We start from the raw sequence: 17,186 nt of genomic DNA on the forward strand, positions 1-17,186 counted from the left end.
GTTTCTTCAGCAGCAGGGCTTTGCCACCCCCTCCCACCTCTTCTCTTGCTCCCGCAGAACCCGCAGCCCGGCTTTATGGCGCTCACTGGACACGGTGTTTCTGTCAGGCAAGTCTCGCACTGAGGAGAGCCCTCCTCGGAGCCCGCCTCCTGCTCTGGCCTTTTCTGCTCGCATAAGCCCCAGGGCGCGGAGGCATAGGTTCTGCCCATGGAGCATCTCCAAGGGGTGGGTGTGGGGAGCAGCCGCAGAATGCCGCTGGCCGCCGCCTGGGGCCGCAGGGCAGGGGACGGTGCCCATCTCTGCCCAGCCGTGGCCTTGAGTGAGGTGGCCTCTAAGAAGAGGTCTGGGCCCCCCTCAGGGTGTCTGGAGGGGTAACTCTGTGCCCAGGGGCAGGGGAAATGCCATCTCGGGCCCAGCCTCCTGGCACACAAGGGGGGCTGTGCGGATGCTGGGTGCAGGGGGGAGGCCAAGAAGACACGGGAAAGCTACCGTCTCACGGGTCCTTCACGGCAGTGGCGGGTCCGCTGTAGCGTGGCTAGCGGGGGGGGCCTCTGCCGACCAGCTGCAAAGACCCTTCCCTGAGCCACGGAGTTGGCGACAATACGGACACCACCACTCACACACAGGGACAGTCACTGAGTTTGGATTCTTATTTTCCTTGCAAGAGCAAAAGTTTCTTTAAAATCCTTGAGCCACCAGTGAAATGAGGCAGGAGAACACTTTAGATGGGAGTCTTGTCATAAAAATAAATACAGTTGAATGGAGCTGCTCAAGGTCTGAATCAGACTACAAATGGGAAGGCAGGGGGGCTGGAACATTCTTTTAAGACCCACCCCCAACCATGGGTCACTCGGCGGGCTGAGGGCGGGGAGGCCAGGAGGCCTGACCACACCATCTCGGGGCAGGAAGCCATGGCTGGATCGGGGCGGATCCGGCTCTGATGAGGCGCGGGCTGCACGGGCACCCAGGAGCCGGTCCGAGGAGCAGGCGGGCGGGTGCAGGGCCGGGCCCTAATGCTGCTGCAGCTCCTTCATCCTGTTCAGGGCGCTGCCGGCGCGGAACCACTCAATCTGGGTCTCGTTGAAGGTGTGATTCAGGAGGATGGTCTCCTGGGTCCCGTTGGGGTGCTTGATGATGCATTTCAGGGGCTGCAGGGAGTGGGGGGAGGTGGAGGCTCTTAGGAACATGGCCCTGAGCTCTGCTGCAGGGTCTGCAAGGCGGGGCACACTCGAGGTGAAACTCGGGGGCCAGAGGCCAGGCACAGGCTTGGGTGGCCACAGTGAGACGTGGATGGCGTAACTCCCAGGGCCAAGAGGGTCCTGCTCTGCACAGGCTCTTGGCCTGAGCTAACGAGGGGGGCCTAAGCTGGCTCCACCCCTGTCTCTGGAAAGGTACTTTCTTCCCTCCCAGGGGGGGTCCCTGGAGAATTTAAGGGCCCTTCCAGCTGAAACAAAGGCTCCTAGGAGGAGGAGCAATTGAGGCCAGAAACAGATGGAGGAGGAGAAGCAAGGTGGGGGTCCCCAACCCGCCCTCCTTCCCTGGCCCCCTGACCTTGCCAGGAGCAAAGTCTTTCAGGCCCTGGATGGTCAGCTTGTCCACGGGGTGAATCTTGTTGTAGTCGGCTGGGTCCGCGAAGGTGAGGGGCAGCAAGCCCTGCTTCTTCAAGTTGGTTTCTAGAAGGCAAAGGGCACACGGAGTCCATAGAGCACCAGTCCCTGCTTCTCTGCTCGGGGAGCCTCACCAGCCTAAGAGCTTCCTTTTCTAATCCCAGCGAGGGCGCTGGGACAGAGAGGCACCTGGTCCTGCCTTCTGGAGACAACGGCGCGGAACTGAAAGGACCGGGGCGGCTACAGCCCCGGAGACGGGGTACCTTCCAGCGGAGCCTATCGCAGCGCGCCGGCTGGGGTCTGCGCTGGCCTCCCCGCAGACGCTCACATCGACTGCTGCTTGGTCAGCAAGTCCGGAAGCAAGTTCCCACTTCAGGAAGTTGTGGGCTGGGGACTCAACGGAACTCGGAAGGGACGGAGACTGTGGTGGAAAATGGGAGCCGTGGACACAGCGTGGAAACCAAGCGAGTGGCTCCAGGCCTGCCTCCCGCCGGCAGGGCGGGGGACCACGGGCTGCCGCTGAGGGCAAGCGGATGTGGCTGGACCCGGGCTCCACCTTACCGTGGATCCTGGCAAAGCTCTTGGTGATGATGGCCCGGCCCCCGAGGTGGCGAGGTTCCAGCGCCGCGTGCTCCCGGCTCGAGCCCTCCCCGTAGTTCTCGTCTCCGATCACCACCCACCGGATGCCATGTTTCTGTCAGGCAAGTGAGGCCATGTGAGGGGCGCTAGCCCCCGCCTGCTGCCCCTGGGCTTCCTGAGGTTCACAGGTCAAGGGGCTAAAGAGGCCCCTCCTTGCCTAGGAAATCAGGTGAATCGGGCCCCAAAGAGGCCCTGAGGGGATGGAAGGGATCAGATGTGGGCCCGGACTCTGCAAGGGGCCAGGGGATGTGCTCAGGACAGAGGCAGGAGTGGGGGGGAAGGCCACAGGGTGAGAGCAGACCCCAGGAGTATATGACAGAGGGGACATGGGATGGGCACCAGGGCACCCTTCAACTGCGCAGCTACTGGTGTGGGCTCCTGGGGGGACAGCCCCCTTCCACCCCTGCCTCGGACCCACCTTGTAGTAGCGGGCGGTGTCGGGGACAGGTCCAAACTCCTGGGTGACAGCATTGCGCACGGAGTTGGCCTTGCCATTTTCAATGTTGATGGCGCCGATGAGCAGGTTATTGGAAATGTTGTCCAGGTGCCCGCGGAACTTGAGCCAGGGGCCAGCGGCCGAGATGTGGTCAGTGGTACACTTCCCTTTGACCTTGGATTTATGAGAAGAGAGGACGGAGATCAGGGGATGGAGCGAGAGGTGGAGGAAGGGAGGAGCCCTCTAGAGGCGGCAGCACGCCCAGCAACTGGGACCCAGGAGGCGTGATGAGGGCAGCAGGTCCGGCTTTAGACACAAAGTGTGCCGCCCTGGCCTTGCCACACTTTGCCCACGAGGGCTCAGGCAAGACCGTCCCCAGCCCCTCGAAGGCCCTGGGCTGCTCAGTGAGTGGTCTTGGACAGGACCGTCTCAGGGGCTGGGGCTGGACAGGCAGGTCTGCTCGCTCAGTCTTCAGACCCAGCCCCCGGACAAGTGCTGCCCCGGCAGAAGACCAGCTGCAGGACCTCAGGCTGGACCCACAGGCGTCCGAGGAGGTGTCCTGGCTGGCGACCACTTCTATCTATCATGTGGGCTTAACACGGGCTGCTACTGCTTGAAGGCCCTCCATCAACAGCAGGACGTCATGGCTGACGTGGGTCCCCGGCCTCTGGACGCACCACAAAGGCTTGTGTCTGCCGGGCTCCCAAACACAGGCCAGGCCGACGGACGCCCAACCGCGGGAGCAGAGGACTCCGTGGCTTCCGGAGCCCAGGTGGTCAAGCCAGAGGTGTGGAGACCTGGTGCCCTTCTGGTCCTCCCCGCTCCGCACCCACTGCCTGTGGCCGCTGCTGGTGGCCCTCTGGAGTGGCCACGGAGCACCCCAGACACCGCCAGCCAGCCCCAGCTCAGCCCGGCAGGGGGTGGGAGAGAAAGGAGGTGCCGCCCCAGGCCTGACCTGCCCCGCGGGGGCCCAGGGGAGAACTTGAGGTTTCTCCACCCTTCCGGCTGAGGGCAGGGCCGGGGGCGAGCCTGGGCTGTTCTCCCCGCCCCAGCCCCGCGACGCTGATGCTGACCTTGATGAGGATCTGCAGGTCCTCCAGGTCTTTGCCGTCCCACTTGTCAAAAGGCTCCAGGAGCTGTAGGCGTTGGCTGGTGGGGCTCACGTCTACTCGCTGCCCGCTGCTGTCCTTGGGAGGGTGCTGGTAGGTGTCCTGCCCAGGGTCAAACTCCTGCAGAAGATGGGGACGTGCTGGGGGCTGAGTCCTCAGGCCCCACGTAGAGGTGCTTGCAGAAGGCGGCCTCCCGTGCCCCCTGCCTTCCCTCCGCTGCATGGAGCTGCCTCATTCTCACTCCCAGGGTGGTCCTGTGTGCCCAGGAGGGGCAGGGCCTGGGTGCTGGCATGCCTGGAAGGAGGGTCTGAGCCCCGGAGTGAGTGGCCCACAGCGGCCGAGAGCACAGGGCAGCGGCGCCTGCTCACCGCCCGGGGAAGCTCATCCGCATCTGGGGCCTCCAGCTTGAATTTCTTGCCGTCCTTGCCCGTCAGGAAGTCAGTCTCTGGGTTGAACTTGAGGGTGCCCGCGATGGCCAGCGCTGTGACAATCTGGAATGGAGGTGGCCCACTGCTGATTAGTAGCCAACACCACTCCTGTCACCCGCCCCCAGCAGGAGCCCGGACGGAAACGCAGCACGGAGCAGGTACACCGGAGTCCTCCCATGTAAGTCCTCCCCAGAGGCCAAAGCTGCAAGAATGTCTCTGGGGGCTTGGGCCACGGGCCTGGGCCTCTATACCCTGCCGGGGGCAGTCTCCCCCGCTCACAGACACGCTGCTGCAACAAAATCTTCCTAAACGGGCAGCTGAAGACAGAAGGAAGGCGCCACCTCTCCAGTCATTTTTAGCAAACATAAGTATTTCTGGAACACTCATTTCTTTTTATTTTTTCTTTTTTTTTTTTTTAAAGATTTTATTTATTTGTCAGAGAGAGAGCGTGAGTGAGAGCGAGCACAGGCAGGCAGAGAGGCAGGCAGAGGCAGAGGGAGAAGCAGGCTCCCTGCAGAGCAAGAAGCCCGATGCGGGATTTGATCCCAGGACCCTGGGATCATGACCTGAGCCGAAGGCAGCTGCTTAACCCACTGAGCCACCCAGGCGGCCCTGGAACACTCATTTCAAGTCAAGAAACTGCCCGGCCGGCTCAGCAGCAGAGCGTGTCACTCGGTCTCGGGGGTGGGAGTTCGAGCCCTGCATCGCGTGCAGACATTACTCAAAACCATCTACGTAAAAGATAACGAGGCCAGAAGGCCTGGCCGTGCGCGGACAGTGGCCGAGGCTGAAAGCCCACTGAGCCCCGGCACTCGGCGAAGCGCTCTTCACAGAGGCCGCCCGCCCGGCGGAGACGGTCCAGCACTTCCACCCTCGTCCTGTGACCCTAACAGGATCCTCGGCACAGAGCAGTGTGACACAGCCAAGCTCACATGACTGGGTAGAGGCAGAGCTGCCCCTTCTCCCGGGCAGTGACTCCAAGCACCGGCTCGTGACCGGAACCGTGACGCTTGAGGCCTGAGGCTCTTGGTTTCCACCCAGACAGGCCCTTGCTCTGCAATGCCAACCCTCCCGCCGCAGCCCCGCGGGGTCGGACGCCCGGCCCCAGGCTCCAAATCCCCCACCCACCAGCCAGGGGCGGCAGGGCCCCAGAGGCAGTCCCGGGCCGCGGCCCCGATGGGCAGGCTCACCTCCGGGGACGTGACAAAGGCGTGGGTCTCGGGGTTCGCGTCGTTGCGGCCTGTGAAGTTCCTGTTGTAGGAGGTGACGATGGTGTTCTTCTCCCCCTTCTTGATGTCCTTCCTGCCAGGCCAGAGGAGACGGTTAAATTAAGTGTGTCTGCCCTTGTCACCAAGCCCATCGCGCCTGGTTTATAGCAGAGAACAGGGCAACGGAGAGACCCCGAAACAGCCACCTCCTCCCTGGGACTCACACAGACACAGGAGGGAGCCCGGGATCACGGAGGTTTGCTGGGACCACACGTAAGGCAGGTAGAGCCCAGACCAAGGCCCAGGTTTCCTGGCTGGGGGCCGCTGCCTCCGCTCAAATGGCTCCGTCAGAGCCCCTGGCCTGCGTCTGGCGTCAGCCAGGTGGCTGTTCCTTCTCTTTATTTCCAGCCCAACTTTCCAGTCCTTCCTAGAAGAGTCTTCTAATGTGCAGTAGCTCCCGAAGCTAGAGGCCTGGGTCTGAGTCTCTTCTCTCCACCCAGCAACACTCCCCCCATCAATACCTGGGGCTCCGGGCGCAGGTGTCCTATCAGGGCTGAGCCTCTCACCTGTCCCACTGGCCGATGCAGGGGCCACAGGCATTGGCCAGGACGATGCCGCCCACTTCCCTGAGGATTTGTGCCTGCAGAGAGAGGAGGACGGGCACAGTCAGAGGCAGCCTGATGGCTGATGGGCAAGGGTGGGTCAGGAGTCTGAGTGATGAAGAGCCGTTCTGGAGCCCCAGGGCAGCTGCGGGGTGGGGTCCCAGCTGACAAGCCAGGTTGCGCAGCAGTGGGGAGGGGGAGCCAGGGGCGGGGTGTGTGGGCACTCACATAGCCGTCCCGCTCGATGGTGGCACGGATCTGTTCAGAGCCTGGTGTGATGGTGAACTGGGACTTGCACTTGAGTCCATGGGCCAGCGCCTGCTTGGCCACGGCTGCCGAGCGCCCCATGTCCTCATAGCTGGAGTTGGTGCAGCTGCCGATCAGACCTGGTGCATTGTGGGTGGTGGGGCCAGGAGTCAGGACTAGAGGTCTCCACCTGACCTCAACTATCCAGACCTTGTCAAGAGTTCGCCAATCATGCCAGGCCTGGGGCTGTTCTTTTTTTTTTTTTTTTAGATTTTTATTTATTTATTTGCCATAGAGAGAGATCACAAGTAGGCAGAGAGACAGGCAGAGAGAGAGGGAGAAGCAGGCTCCCCGCTGAGCAGAGAGCCCCATGTGGGGCTCGATCCCAAGACCCTGGGACCATGACCTGAGCCGAAGACAGAGGCTTAACCCACTGAGCCACCCAGGCGCCCCATCCTGGGGCTGTTCTTAATGGAGACGAGTTGGAAGCAGTCCAGCTCTAACAACACAGGGCAGGCTGCTCCACGGCCCAGCCGTTAAGGGGAAGACGATGCGGCCAGTGATGTAAGTCAGAGGACTCACTCCAGAATACCGTATGTGACCACAGCTGATCAGGGCTTTTAGGAGAGAGTTAAAAGTTTCTTCTTTTAGGGGCGCCTGCGTGGCTCAGTTAAGTGACTGCCTTCAGCTCAGATGATGACCCCCGAGTCCTGGGATCGAGTCCCGTATCGGGCTCCCCACTTAGTGGCTTCTCCCTTTGAGTCTCCCCCCTCTCAAATAAATAAATAAAATCTTTAAAAAAAAGTTTCTTGGGGTGCCTGGGTGGCTCAGTGGGTTAAGCCTCTGCCTTCGGCTCGAGTTATGATCTCAGGTTCCTGGAATCGAGCCCCGCATCGGGGAAGGATGGAGAGGAAGCAGGCTCCCTCCTCTCTCTCTGCCTGCTTCTCTGGCTACTTGTGATCTCACCCTCTGTTAAATAAATAAAATCTTTTAAAAAAAAAGTTTCTTATACTTTTGAGTATTCTCTCGTTTTTTAATTGCTTTATAATCAGAGAGAAAAAGAATTTTTTTCAAAGTCTATGATTGTTCTTCAAATAGTCAAAGACTGGATGATATATTATTGAGAGACCTCAAGACAGTCTTACTCATCAGTTTAGCAATTTTGCTTCTAATGAAACCACCAATGTTTTTTTTCACATTTGCTTCAACTGCTGAGTGTGAACACACCCCACGGCATTGTTCTGCGACAGACTGTGGAAGCACTCTGCCCGCGTTAAATGGCCCCCCCACCCCGCCCACACTGACAAGTAAACACAGTATCAGCCTTGTTTTCCAGAAAAGGAACGGGGACGCAGGAGGGTAACGTAACTTGCTCAGGCCCAGCTCTGTGGTACCTGGCTTTGTGATCCACGCTGTAGACACACTGTCCAGTGACAAGAGCAGGGGCTAGTCCCAATGACACGCCAGCGCATCTGTACATGTAGTGTGTGAACGGAAATCAGGCAGTGGGGTTGGGCTGATGAAATGTTCGTAAAACAAAAGCAGACACACATCGATATGTACACATATGTGGAAAGAATCCCTCTAGGAGCTCCTCGAGCTGGTTTCTGGCTGGGGGGTTAAGACGAGGACTTTTTAAAATTCATTTGTTTGCGAATATCCACTACAATGAGCACATACTTCTTTTTGGTATTACATAAAAAGTAATTAAAAAAAAAAAAGCCTTAAAGGAGAAACAGACTCTTTCAGAAAGCGCCTGGGACCTTTAGGACGTAGCCCCTGGTGCAGGCAGGCGTCGGCAGCCCCGGGCAGGCCCTGGTCCCAGGCTTCCGAAGCCAGCAGGGTAGGAGCGACTCACCCACTCGGATGTCCAGCGGCCACCCTTCCTTCTCCGCCACGGCGCCAACTTCTGCCACAGGGTGAGCCAAGTCAGGGGTGAAGGGTCCATTGATGTGAGGCTTCAGCTGAAGAAACAGAAAGGGGAGAGAACAACTCATGGAGGGTGGAAATCTTAAGACTGTTCTCCAGAGGCTGCGTGGCTCCCTCTCCCCCAGGGCTTCATGGAGGACCCAGGAGGCTGACTTCTAGCTCAAACCCAGGAACACCCGAGCGGTGGGCTCTGCACATGTGTCAGCTCCGGGATCCCTCCAACCCTGCCAGGTGTATATTATCTCCATGCAGATGAAGGAGGTGGCACGCCTTGCCCACGGTCGCTCAAGGTCACAGAGTAGGAGATGGCAAGAGCATGGAACGAATGAAGGACTTCAGCATCATGAGTCCATCTCCTATGCTGTGCTCTGTAATCAATCTCAGCACAAAAACAGGCTTAAAGCCAGGCGCTTTGTCTATGATAATACTTACCAATAAATGCAAAAAACTTGGCAAAGTGCAAGCGGCTCTCAGTACAATATGCCCAATTATTACTACATGAATTAATGAATTTAAGTCCCTGGCCAACTGAATTATTAAGTGAATTTATCAGTGAATTTAAGTCCCATGGCCAACTGAGACTTTACACATGATAAAGTGAGGCCAAAAGAGGTTGAGGAACTCGCTCAAGGTCACAGGCTTAAGTTGGCAGGGTCAGGAATTCTGACTGGAACTCATAAAGACCGGCCTAAACCCTCAACCAGTCTACTTGGCCACTTCCTTTCCTGCGGCCTTCTAGATGCTCACTCTGGTCTGCGGGTTTCAGCGTGCCAAACACTGCCCAAGCCTGGGAGTCGTGGGCTTGTGACCTTTGAACTGAGACAACAAAGCAACCTCCAAGGCCGAATCTTGGACTCTGCTGACGCTGAGGTGGAGGCAGACCGAGCCAGCTTCTGGATCACCAGCCCCAGCCCCTCTCCCACCCGACCGGGGCCTGAACTCGCCACCCACAGAAATTCCTTGGAGCCAAGTGCCTTCCTCACCTCGCTGAGGTTAATTTCAATCAGTTGGTCGTAATGGCAGCCAGGGTCAGGTACCAAGTGATCCTTGTACTCATCAGCTAGTTTGGCAATGTCTGAAACCAATAAGGGAGGGAGATTAAAGCATGCGGGACAGAACATGGTCATGAGACCATCCAACTGTCCATCCATCCATCCACGCACACACCCACCCACTCAAGCCAGTTCCCTGGCACCTGCTAAACAGGGCCATGGCACTGACTGAGCAAACAAAGAAATGATGAAAACAGCACCGGACACAGTCCCTGCCCTCAAGGAGCACGCAATCTAATGGAGGAGCGATCAGTGAGCTGGAAGTTACGTTACGATACAAGAGACACACAGGAACAGGGAACACAGATGTAACCACCGAGGTTCCGAGTCCAGGAATGCTTCCTGGAAATGAGAAGCACTGAATTTTGAAGGAGAAGGTACTTGATAGGAAAGAGAGGGACGGGACTGCCAGGCAGCACTCCCATGTGTTCAGCGCCTGGAAGCAACCGGACAAGCTCTCGCCACGATCCCTGGCCTCTCGATCAGCCAGCCACCCTTGTTCATCTCCCTTCACGGCTCCAACTACCCCTCCCACGGGCCCGATTTCTTCCTCTGAGCTTCAAAGAAGCCAGGCTAGAAGTTCAAAGAGATTGTGGGGGAGACTGGCAAAGTGATTCTGGTTCCAAATGTTTTTCCTCCTACTTACTGGGCAGGAATCAGAACCAGAACCAGAACCATGTCATTTCCAGAGCTTCCTGTAGGGGGCACCAGGGACCAGACCAAAAAGAGCCTGGGCCTGGCCAACCTTTCAGGTGGAATTCAATTCCAACCCCAAGGCAAAGGTCTCACAAACTTAGATGACAGGCCTTTCGGGAAGCTGTTGGAGCAGCAGACACCCTACTCTGCAACAGTAACACACGTGATTTTCCACACCCCTCTGAAGCCAGTCTGGAAACACGAGATTAAAGACTCCGGCCCCGAAGGGAGAAGTTTAGCTCAAGGGTCTCCCTGTACCACGACTGTCCCGCCACACCCAGCCCCTGCCGGCTCACCCTCCCGGCCTGTCTTGCTCAGGTACTTCTTCATCCTGTGGTTGTACGGGAACACTGATGTGGTGGCCCCGATTTCTGCGCCCATGTTGCAAATTGTCGCCATGCCTGGAGAGAAACAGAGCCCGTGAGTGGGGGCGGAGCAGCTGGACACAGGTCCTACACACCTGCTGGGTGGGCACACACATCTTCACCCCGGGGAGCTGGTGTCACTCGTTCCCTTGTTCACACAGCCATCTAGTGGCAGCCAGCAGACTCGTCCCTCGCTGCCCAGGGTTAATACAAGGGCCAGCGAAGAGAACACAAGATTCAGCCCCTCCCAGTCGGGTTCCACTTCTGGGCCTGGCGGTCCTGCTCGGCAGACGGGACGGTCACTGTGTACCAAAGGCTGACCTGGTCAGACGGCCCAGCTGTTACTGTGGCCATTTTGCAGGTGAGCAAGCTGGCTCAGAGAGGTCCAAGGTCAGGTGTTGGCAGTGGCATTCAGGTCTAGCCTACCTGCCTGGCGTCCAGGCCTGCCCTCCTTTCAGCCACACTGTGGTGCTATGTGGAAATGTTTCTGGGTCTCAGGTTTTCCAGCAACAAGACCGGAAGGACATCCACTGTCTGGACCACAGAGCCTCACACAGAACCGGGGAGGCTTACAGATGTCCTGACTGTATCAGGATATAGTCTCCTGGGGTTGCTGGGGCGTGGGGATAGGATTGCTATCCGCTTCCAAAGTGCGCTGTCCAATGTAGTAAGGGCTCCCTATAAGACTGAGCCCCCATCTCTGGAAGGGTACAAGCCCCGTGGGGCTGCCACGGAGCTGAGAAGTCTGGACTGGACCACCTGGAAGGCTTTTTCCAAGTCTTCCCACATCCCGGAGCACCCAGGCACTGAAGCCAGGTCAACTGCAGTGATGGGTAGAAGCAGCTGGCTCCTACTTACTAACTCTTGGAGTCTAGTAGGTGGTAAGTCTAATTCCAGGGAAATGAGTGAGGGTCCCGGGAAGATGTGGGAAGGGAGCTCTTCATGAATGAAGCCATGGCTCTGACTCCCCATTCCCACCACCACCTCTGGGATTCCCTTTCTGGATCACCCAAGGAAGCCCAGGGCCATGGCAGCTGAAGTTTACTGAGTGACCTTGACTAGATAATACCCTCCCCACCTCTAGGTGTCCATCCAAGTCCCCCAGACTAGATGGAATCTCAGGGGAAGGCCATTCCCTGTTTCCATGGCTCAACTCTAGGCCCCATCAGGCCCAACACGGGCTGACGACCGCATCCCATGGCCGCCTCCCTCACCGGTGCAGGAGATGGAGTCCACACCAGGCCCGTGGTACTCCACAATGGCGCCTGTGCCACCTTTCACTGTGAGGATACCCGCCACCTTTAGGATCACGTCTTTGGGGGAGGTCCAACCGGAGAGCGAGCCCGTCAGCTTCACACCAATCACCTGAACAGGCAGAGCGAGACAGCAGTTACAGGCGCCGTGTGTCGTGCTCCAACCGGGAAGCCGAAGGGTCTGCCTGCTGGGTTCGCACGCCTGCTTATTTACCCTGCCTCTCCCGAAGAGATCCAAGTCTGAACCCCACCAACCACCGCTCTGCAGCCACCCCCAGAAGAGCCCTTCCCTACTCCTTACCTTGGGGCACTTCAGCTCCCAGGGGATCCCGGCCATGACGTCCACGGCATCAGCACCCCCGACTCCAATGCAGATGCCCCCCAGGCCACCGCCATTGGGGGTGTGGGAATCAGTGCCAATCAGAAGAACCCCAGGGTATGCATAGTTTTCCAGAATGATCTGAAAAAGACCCGAAGATCTTCAGCCTAAAAGCCTCATCAGAAAATGGAGATAGGGACCAAAGGGGTCAGCAAAGCTGTTCCCTGGGCCATTCCCAAGCACCCCTCCAGGACAGGGCCTCTCAAGTGTGGCCAGAAGAGAGACAGAGAGCCGGGCTCCTGACCAGCTCCCACAGTCCTGGACTGTCTGACTGGGGCCTGCAAGGGCTTCCTCGTGCCCCAGTATCCATGTCTGTGACACGGTACCAAGAACGCCTGTACTGCCTTGACCGTGGACTCACGGTACGAACCAGACAAGCGGGGGTACAGGAATGTGTTCTGTGACAGGTGTGGCTGTCCACAGGAGCGCCTGACAGCACTCCCCACCTCGCGTGGCACGTGCCCCCTGGGCTTCTCAGGAGGGCGATTCCCTCAGGACCTGGCTCCAGTGTCTGCAAGGGGCTCCCTCATCCGGGGCCTCCTCCCAGCTTGGGAAGGTGCTGGCAGTGAGCATTTCCCCAGACACCGGATTCCAGAGGTGTGGCTATCCCAGAGCCCTGCCCCCAATCCAGGCGTCAGAGCCCACAGGATGTTGCTGGAAAAGCCCCGGCCAAGGGGCCCTCAGCCTGAGCCCCAGCCCCACCGCCTGCTGGTAGGTGTGGGACTTGGGCAAGTCACTTCACCTTCCAGACCTGTTTGCGCATCGACAGAAACAGCCAGCGGTGCTGTGGTAACAGCCAGCAGTGGTAACTCCACGAGATCATGTGTATTACTGGGAGAGGCAGTATTTCTATTTATTGTTTTGCAGCCCACGCTCGGATGCTGGGAAGGGGAAAGGAGGTCAGAGACGTGCAAGGCTCCATGATTGGTTGGGCCTGCCACATGGTGGACAGGCTCCATGGAACATTACAGAAACCCCAGGACCCCTGCGCTGGGCAACACGTCTCCCAGCAGACTCAGCAAGGAGAGGGGGTCTTGCTTCTCAGGACTGCCAGCAGTTAGAAGGGCTGGCTCCTTCCCCGGGAGGGTGGCAACTGGCCGGGAGAGAGGGCCAACAGAGAAGAAATCCTGGACAAACAGCTGCTGGACTGGTTCATTTCTCCGGCCTCCTGGCCCCAGCCATGAGCCGAAGTTTAAAACTCGTTAAGATAAGGCTCCTCAAGGTTCTACAGGTCTGATCCATATAGAGCAGACACACAGAATTCGGTGTGGTCTACACAGTAGAGGCCACCCATGGGTCCCTATCCAAAAGGAAGGGGTTAGCGCAGACCCTAGGACTGTACGAAGTGTCACCATGAAGCTGGCTGTGACTGTGACCTCCACAGGCAGCTGGACATGGATGGAGAGAAGCGTCCGTTAGCCAGCCAGCCACACGTGTGTATACCGAGTACCTAGCTGTACCCACCTGGCCCCAGGCCCAGAGCTACAGAGGACTCGGTGAAGTGCAGTCTCTGTCCCCAGAGCACATGGTCTAGGGCACAAGCACCTGCACGTACAGGGTCATAATGTGAGGGGACCCACAGAGGGTCACGGGAACGAGGGCAATGGGCCTTCAGAGGTAACCAAAAGGCAGAGATGGGGAGGAAGGATGTGCTGGGCCTGGGCACAGGACTTTCAAGGTGGAGGGAAGGGGTTAAGGTTTGGTTTGGACATGGTGGATGAGAGCTGCTGATGGCCTGACATCAAAGGGGACAGAAAAACAAAAAACCGGAGCTGCACAGAGATCACACGCTTCAAGGGAATCTTCTTTTTAAAGGAAAAAATTAGGGGCGCCTGGGTGGCTCAATCGGTTAAGCGTCTGACTTCGTCTCAGGTCATGATCCCAGGGTCCTCGAATGGAGGCTCCTTGCTCAGCGGGGAGTCTGCATCTCCCTCCCCTCCACCCCTCCCCCTACACGTGTACATGAGAACTCTCTCCTGCTCTCTCTCAAATGAATAAATAAAATCTTAAAAAAAAAAAAAAAAAAATCAGGGTGCCAGGGCAGCACAGTCAGTTAAGCAACTGACTCTTGTTTTTTTTCGGCTCAGGTATGATCTCTGGGTCCTGAGATCAAGCCCCAGGTCAGGCTCCACACTCAGTGTGGCATCTGCCTGAGATTCTCTTCTCCCTCTGCCCCTCCCCCAACCCTGTCTAAATAAATAAAACATTTTAATAAAATTTCTTTTTTTTTAATTATTTTTTTATTTTTTTATTTTATTTGAGAGAGAGACAGTGACAGAGAGCATGAGAGGCGAAGGTCAGAGGGAGAAGCAGACTCCCCAGGAGCTGGGAGCCTGATGCGGGACTCGATCCCGGGACTCCGGGACCGTGACCTGAGCTGAAGGCAGTTGCCTTCAACTGAGCCACCCAGGCGCCCATAAAATTTCTTTAAATAATAAAAATAGTAAAATAGCAATTTATTTTTTTTAAGGTTTTTTTTTTGAAGATTTTATTTATTTATTTAACAGACAGAGATCACAAGCAGGCAGAGAGGCAGGCAGAGAGAGAGGAGGAAGCAGACTCCCCGCTGAGCAGAGAGCCTGACGCGGGGCTCCATCCCAGGACCCCGAGATCATGACCCGAGCTGAAGGCAGAGGCTTTAACCCACTGAGCCACCCAGGCGTCCCTAAAATAGCAATTTAAAATAAAGGAAAAATATATCACACTGTACACTTAGCTGGCAGCCAGTGTGTTTCTAACGGGGTAGAAAGGGAGACCCTTGGACTAGGGTGCCCTTCACAATGAAAGTCCAAAGTTGGATCTCCCTGACTCCCCAGCCCTGCCGCCAAGAGAGGCCTTCTAGGCCCTGCAGACAGCTGTGATCTGCCATTCCCAGGCAGTCCCTTCCTGGCAAGCGCAATGGCTCGAAAGGGCAGAGCAGTGATCCGTGGGCTCTGGTTTCGGAGTGGGGCAGTGCTGGAGCAGGGTCAGATTACAGCCTGACTCAGCTCGTCTTGACGGAGGCCTGGGACAGAGGTGGGGAGAAGGGTCACCTTGGAAAGGTGCAACGAGGCAGGCCTCACACACCCAGGATGGACGGCAAGCGGACATGCAAACCAGTGCACACCCCAGACATCAGTCACCTTGGGTGAAAGGGAGCCCCGATCTCCCCAGAAATACACCTGCACTCGCAGAGACAAAATCGCCCATCAAAAGATCATCCACCCAGGAAACCCTGGAAAAACCCCTGGCTAACATATGACCTCGGGTACTTCCATCCTGCAGAATCAGGGGCCAGAAGGGCCAGAAAGACCCTAAGGAGCGCTCTGTGCACTGAAGGGGGAGGAACGCCTGGTGTGACCGGAGGCGCACCTGTGGCACACGGGGCAGAGCTCTGGCTCTGGGGCCAGACCCCCGGAGGCACCTCACAGAGCTGTGGTGAACAATGATGTAAGTTATTATCTGTCAAGTGCTAAGTCTAGTGCCAGCACACAGAACACCCATCAAATCTCAGCTGTCCACGCAACAAGGAGTAACACTCGTGGGAAAAAAACAAGACAAAAAACCAATACAACCCCCCTGCCCCATCCTGAGCCTCTGGCCTTGTGCTCCTGTAGGCCAGGAGGTGCTCTCTGATTCCCTGAGGGCCCTTCCCCGGAAAGGCAGGCCAAGCCCAGCTTTACCTGGTGAATGATCCCAGAACCAGGCCTCCAGAAGCCCACACCATACTTGGCACCTGCAGTTGCCAGGAAATTATACACTTCCTGGTTTATGTCCTATTGAGACAAATCAATAACCAGAACATTAGTAAACACAGTGTCTGGTCTGGGATGACCCTTGCTGACCCCACCCTCCCCACCGACCGCCACCCGACTCGGAAATGCTGGTGCTGTGAAGACAGGCCCTCTCCTGGAGGCCTCTGCAAGTAATTCCAAAAGGGCCTGGATGTTGGCCCCGACTCAGCTGGCTGGCCTAGGGAGAAAGGCAAGGGAGCAGAGACAGCTCTGTGACACCTGGCCAGGGAGTGGGTCTGGCACGAGCCCCTTCTCTACCCTGATCTCAGTTTCCTTATTTGCGGAAGGAACTTGGCTACATCATCTCCACCGGCCCCTCTGGCACTCAAGTCCTCCGTCAAGGCCAGCAGGGAGGGGCACACCACCACAGGACCGTCTAACTGGGATATGATGTTGCGGGAAGTGCGGGAAGGGGGCCGTCTAAGGGAAGCCTCGGATTAAGTGTGGGGTCCAGTCCCACTATAGCTCATGCGAGGGGCTGCTTCTCCACCTAAGCCTCGGATGCCTCACTTAAGGCAACATCGGCAACTCTGGCTGACGTTTCCTGAATGCCCCCTGCACTACACATTACCACCCAGGAGGTACACTACACCACCACCCAGGAGGGAAGGCACTGTCTTCGAGGCCACTTTACAGATGCAAAAACCAGAGGCTCAAAGATGATCTAACTTGCTGGAGAGCCCAGAATTAAACCCCAGGGTTTGAAACGAGGTCTGTGCAGCCACATAACCCGAGTTACAATCCAACATAAGATAGAGCTACCTCCCTTATAAGGAAGAGGACATCTAGGAACACCAGCACCTGGCACTTCTAGGTGCTCAGAATGTGGTAATACATTTGATGGTCCCCAAATGAAAGACTGATGGACCATGTGCTAAAATGCAGATTTCACCACGACAGGCCATGCCCACTCTGCCTGGAACTGGAAGGTAGCTTCCTCAGTGGGCAGGGAGGGCTTCCCAGCACAGCGGATGTGAGCTCAGGGTTTATCCGGAAGACTAAAGGAAGAGTCCTCCTGGACAGGGCAAACTCCAGTCACAAAAGGGAAGGGACCGGGGCAGACTGCACAGAGTCCCAAAGGAAGAGCCAGGCGATGACATGGGCTGGCCTCTGGGCATGGGACACCTATGCTCCAAGGCAGAGGGCCTCCCTGTCAGCTCCCGGGCCCTCAACAGAGACCCTCAAGGCCGCAGAGTCTCCTTCATTTAAACTCCAGACCAACCATGCATCCTTCCGGTTCCATCAGGAGCCCCACACGAACAAAGAGCATACAAAACGCGTGGGCCCCTGGAGCCATCTCTCTTGATTAATAATTACTAAGACAGCTTTTGCATTCAAATCAGTCACTTATATAACACTGGCACCACGGGCAGGAGGCAGTGGTTGTGGGAGTGCGTGTTCTCATGCCTGGGCAACTGGTGGCGGTGGTGGAGGAGGCAGAATGGTGGAGCAGAGTCTCGGCCT

General features: G+C 57.2%; 1 protein-coding gene across 1 annotated transcript in view; it reads right to left on the minus strand.

Annotated features, from left to right (window-relative positions):
• Positions 1-627: 627 nt before the first annotated feature.
• Positions 628-17,186, minus strand: part of ACO2 (aconitase 2) — a 52,397-nt gene continuing 35,838 nt past the window's right edge. Inside the window, exons 4-18 of the mRNA XM_044227515.1 lie at positions 15,612-15,704; positions 11,872-12,030; positions 11,532-11,682; positions 10,249-10,353; positions 9,188-9,279; positions 8,134-8,239; positions 6,258-6,415; positions 5,994-6,067; positions 5,410-5,521; positions 4,160-4,282; positions 3,756-3,911; positions 2,665-2,856; positions 2,169-2,301; positions 1,552-1,673; positions 628-1,148 (exon numbers count right to left, since the gene is read on the minus strand). Of these exons, the coding sequence (XP_044083450.1) occupies positions 1,011-1,148; positions 1,552-1,673; positions 2,169-2,301; positions 2,665-2,856; positions 3,756-3,911; positions 4,160-4,282; positions 5,410-5,521; positions 5,994-6,067; positions 6,258-6,415; positions 8,134-8,239; positions 9,188-9,279; positions 10,249-10,353; positions 11,532-11,682; positions 11,872-12,030; positions 15,612-15,704 (1,914 nt within the window). The 3' untranslated portion in view covers positions 628-1,010. The remainder of the gene's footprint in view (positions 1,149-1,551; positions 1,674-2,168; positions 2,302-2,664; positions 2,857-3,755; positions 3,912-4,159; positions 4,283-5,409; positions 5,522-5,993; positions 6,068-6,257; positions 6,416-8,133; positions 8,240-9,187; positions 9,280-10,248; positions 10,354-11,531; positions 11,683-11,871; positions 12,031-15,611; positions 15,705-17,186) is intronic.

Source organism: Neovison vison, chromosome 12 (genome assembly GCF_020171115.1).
Source record: "Neovison vison isolate M4711 chromosome 12, ASM_NN_V1, whole genome shotgun sequence".
Lineage (NCBI taxonomy): Eukaryota > Metazoa > Chordata > Mammalia > Carnivora > Mustelidae > Neogale > Neogale vison.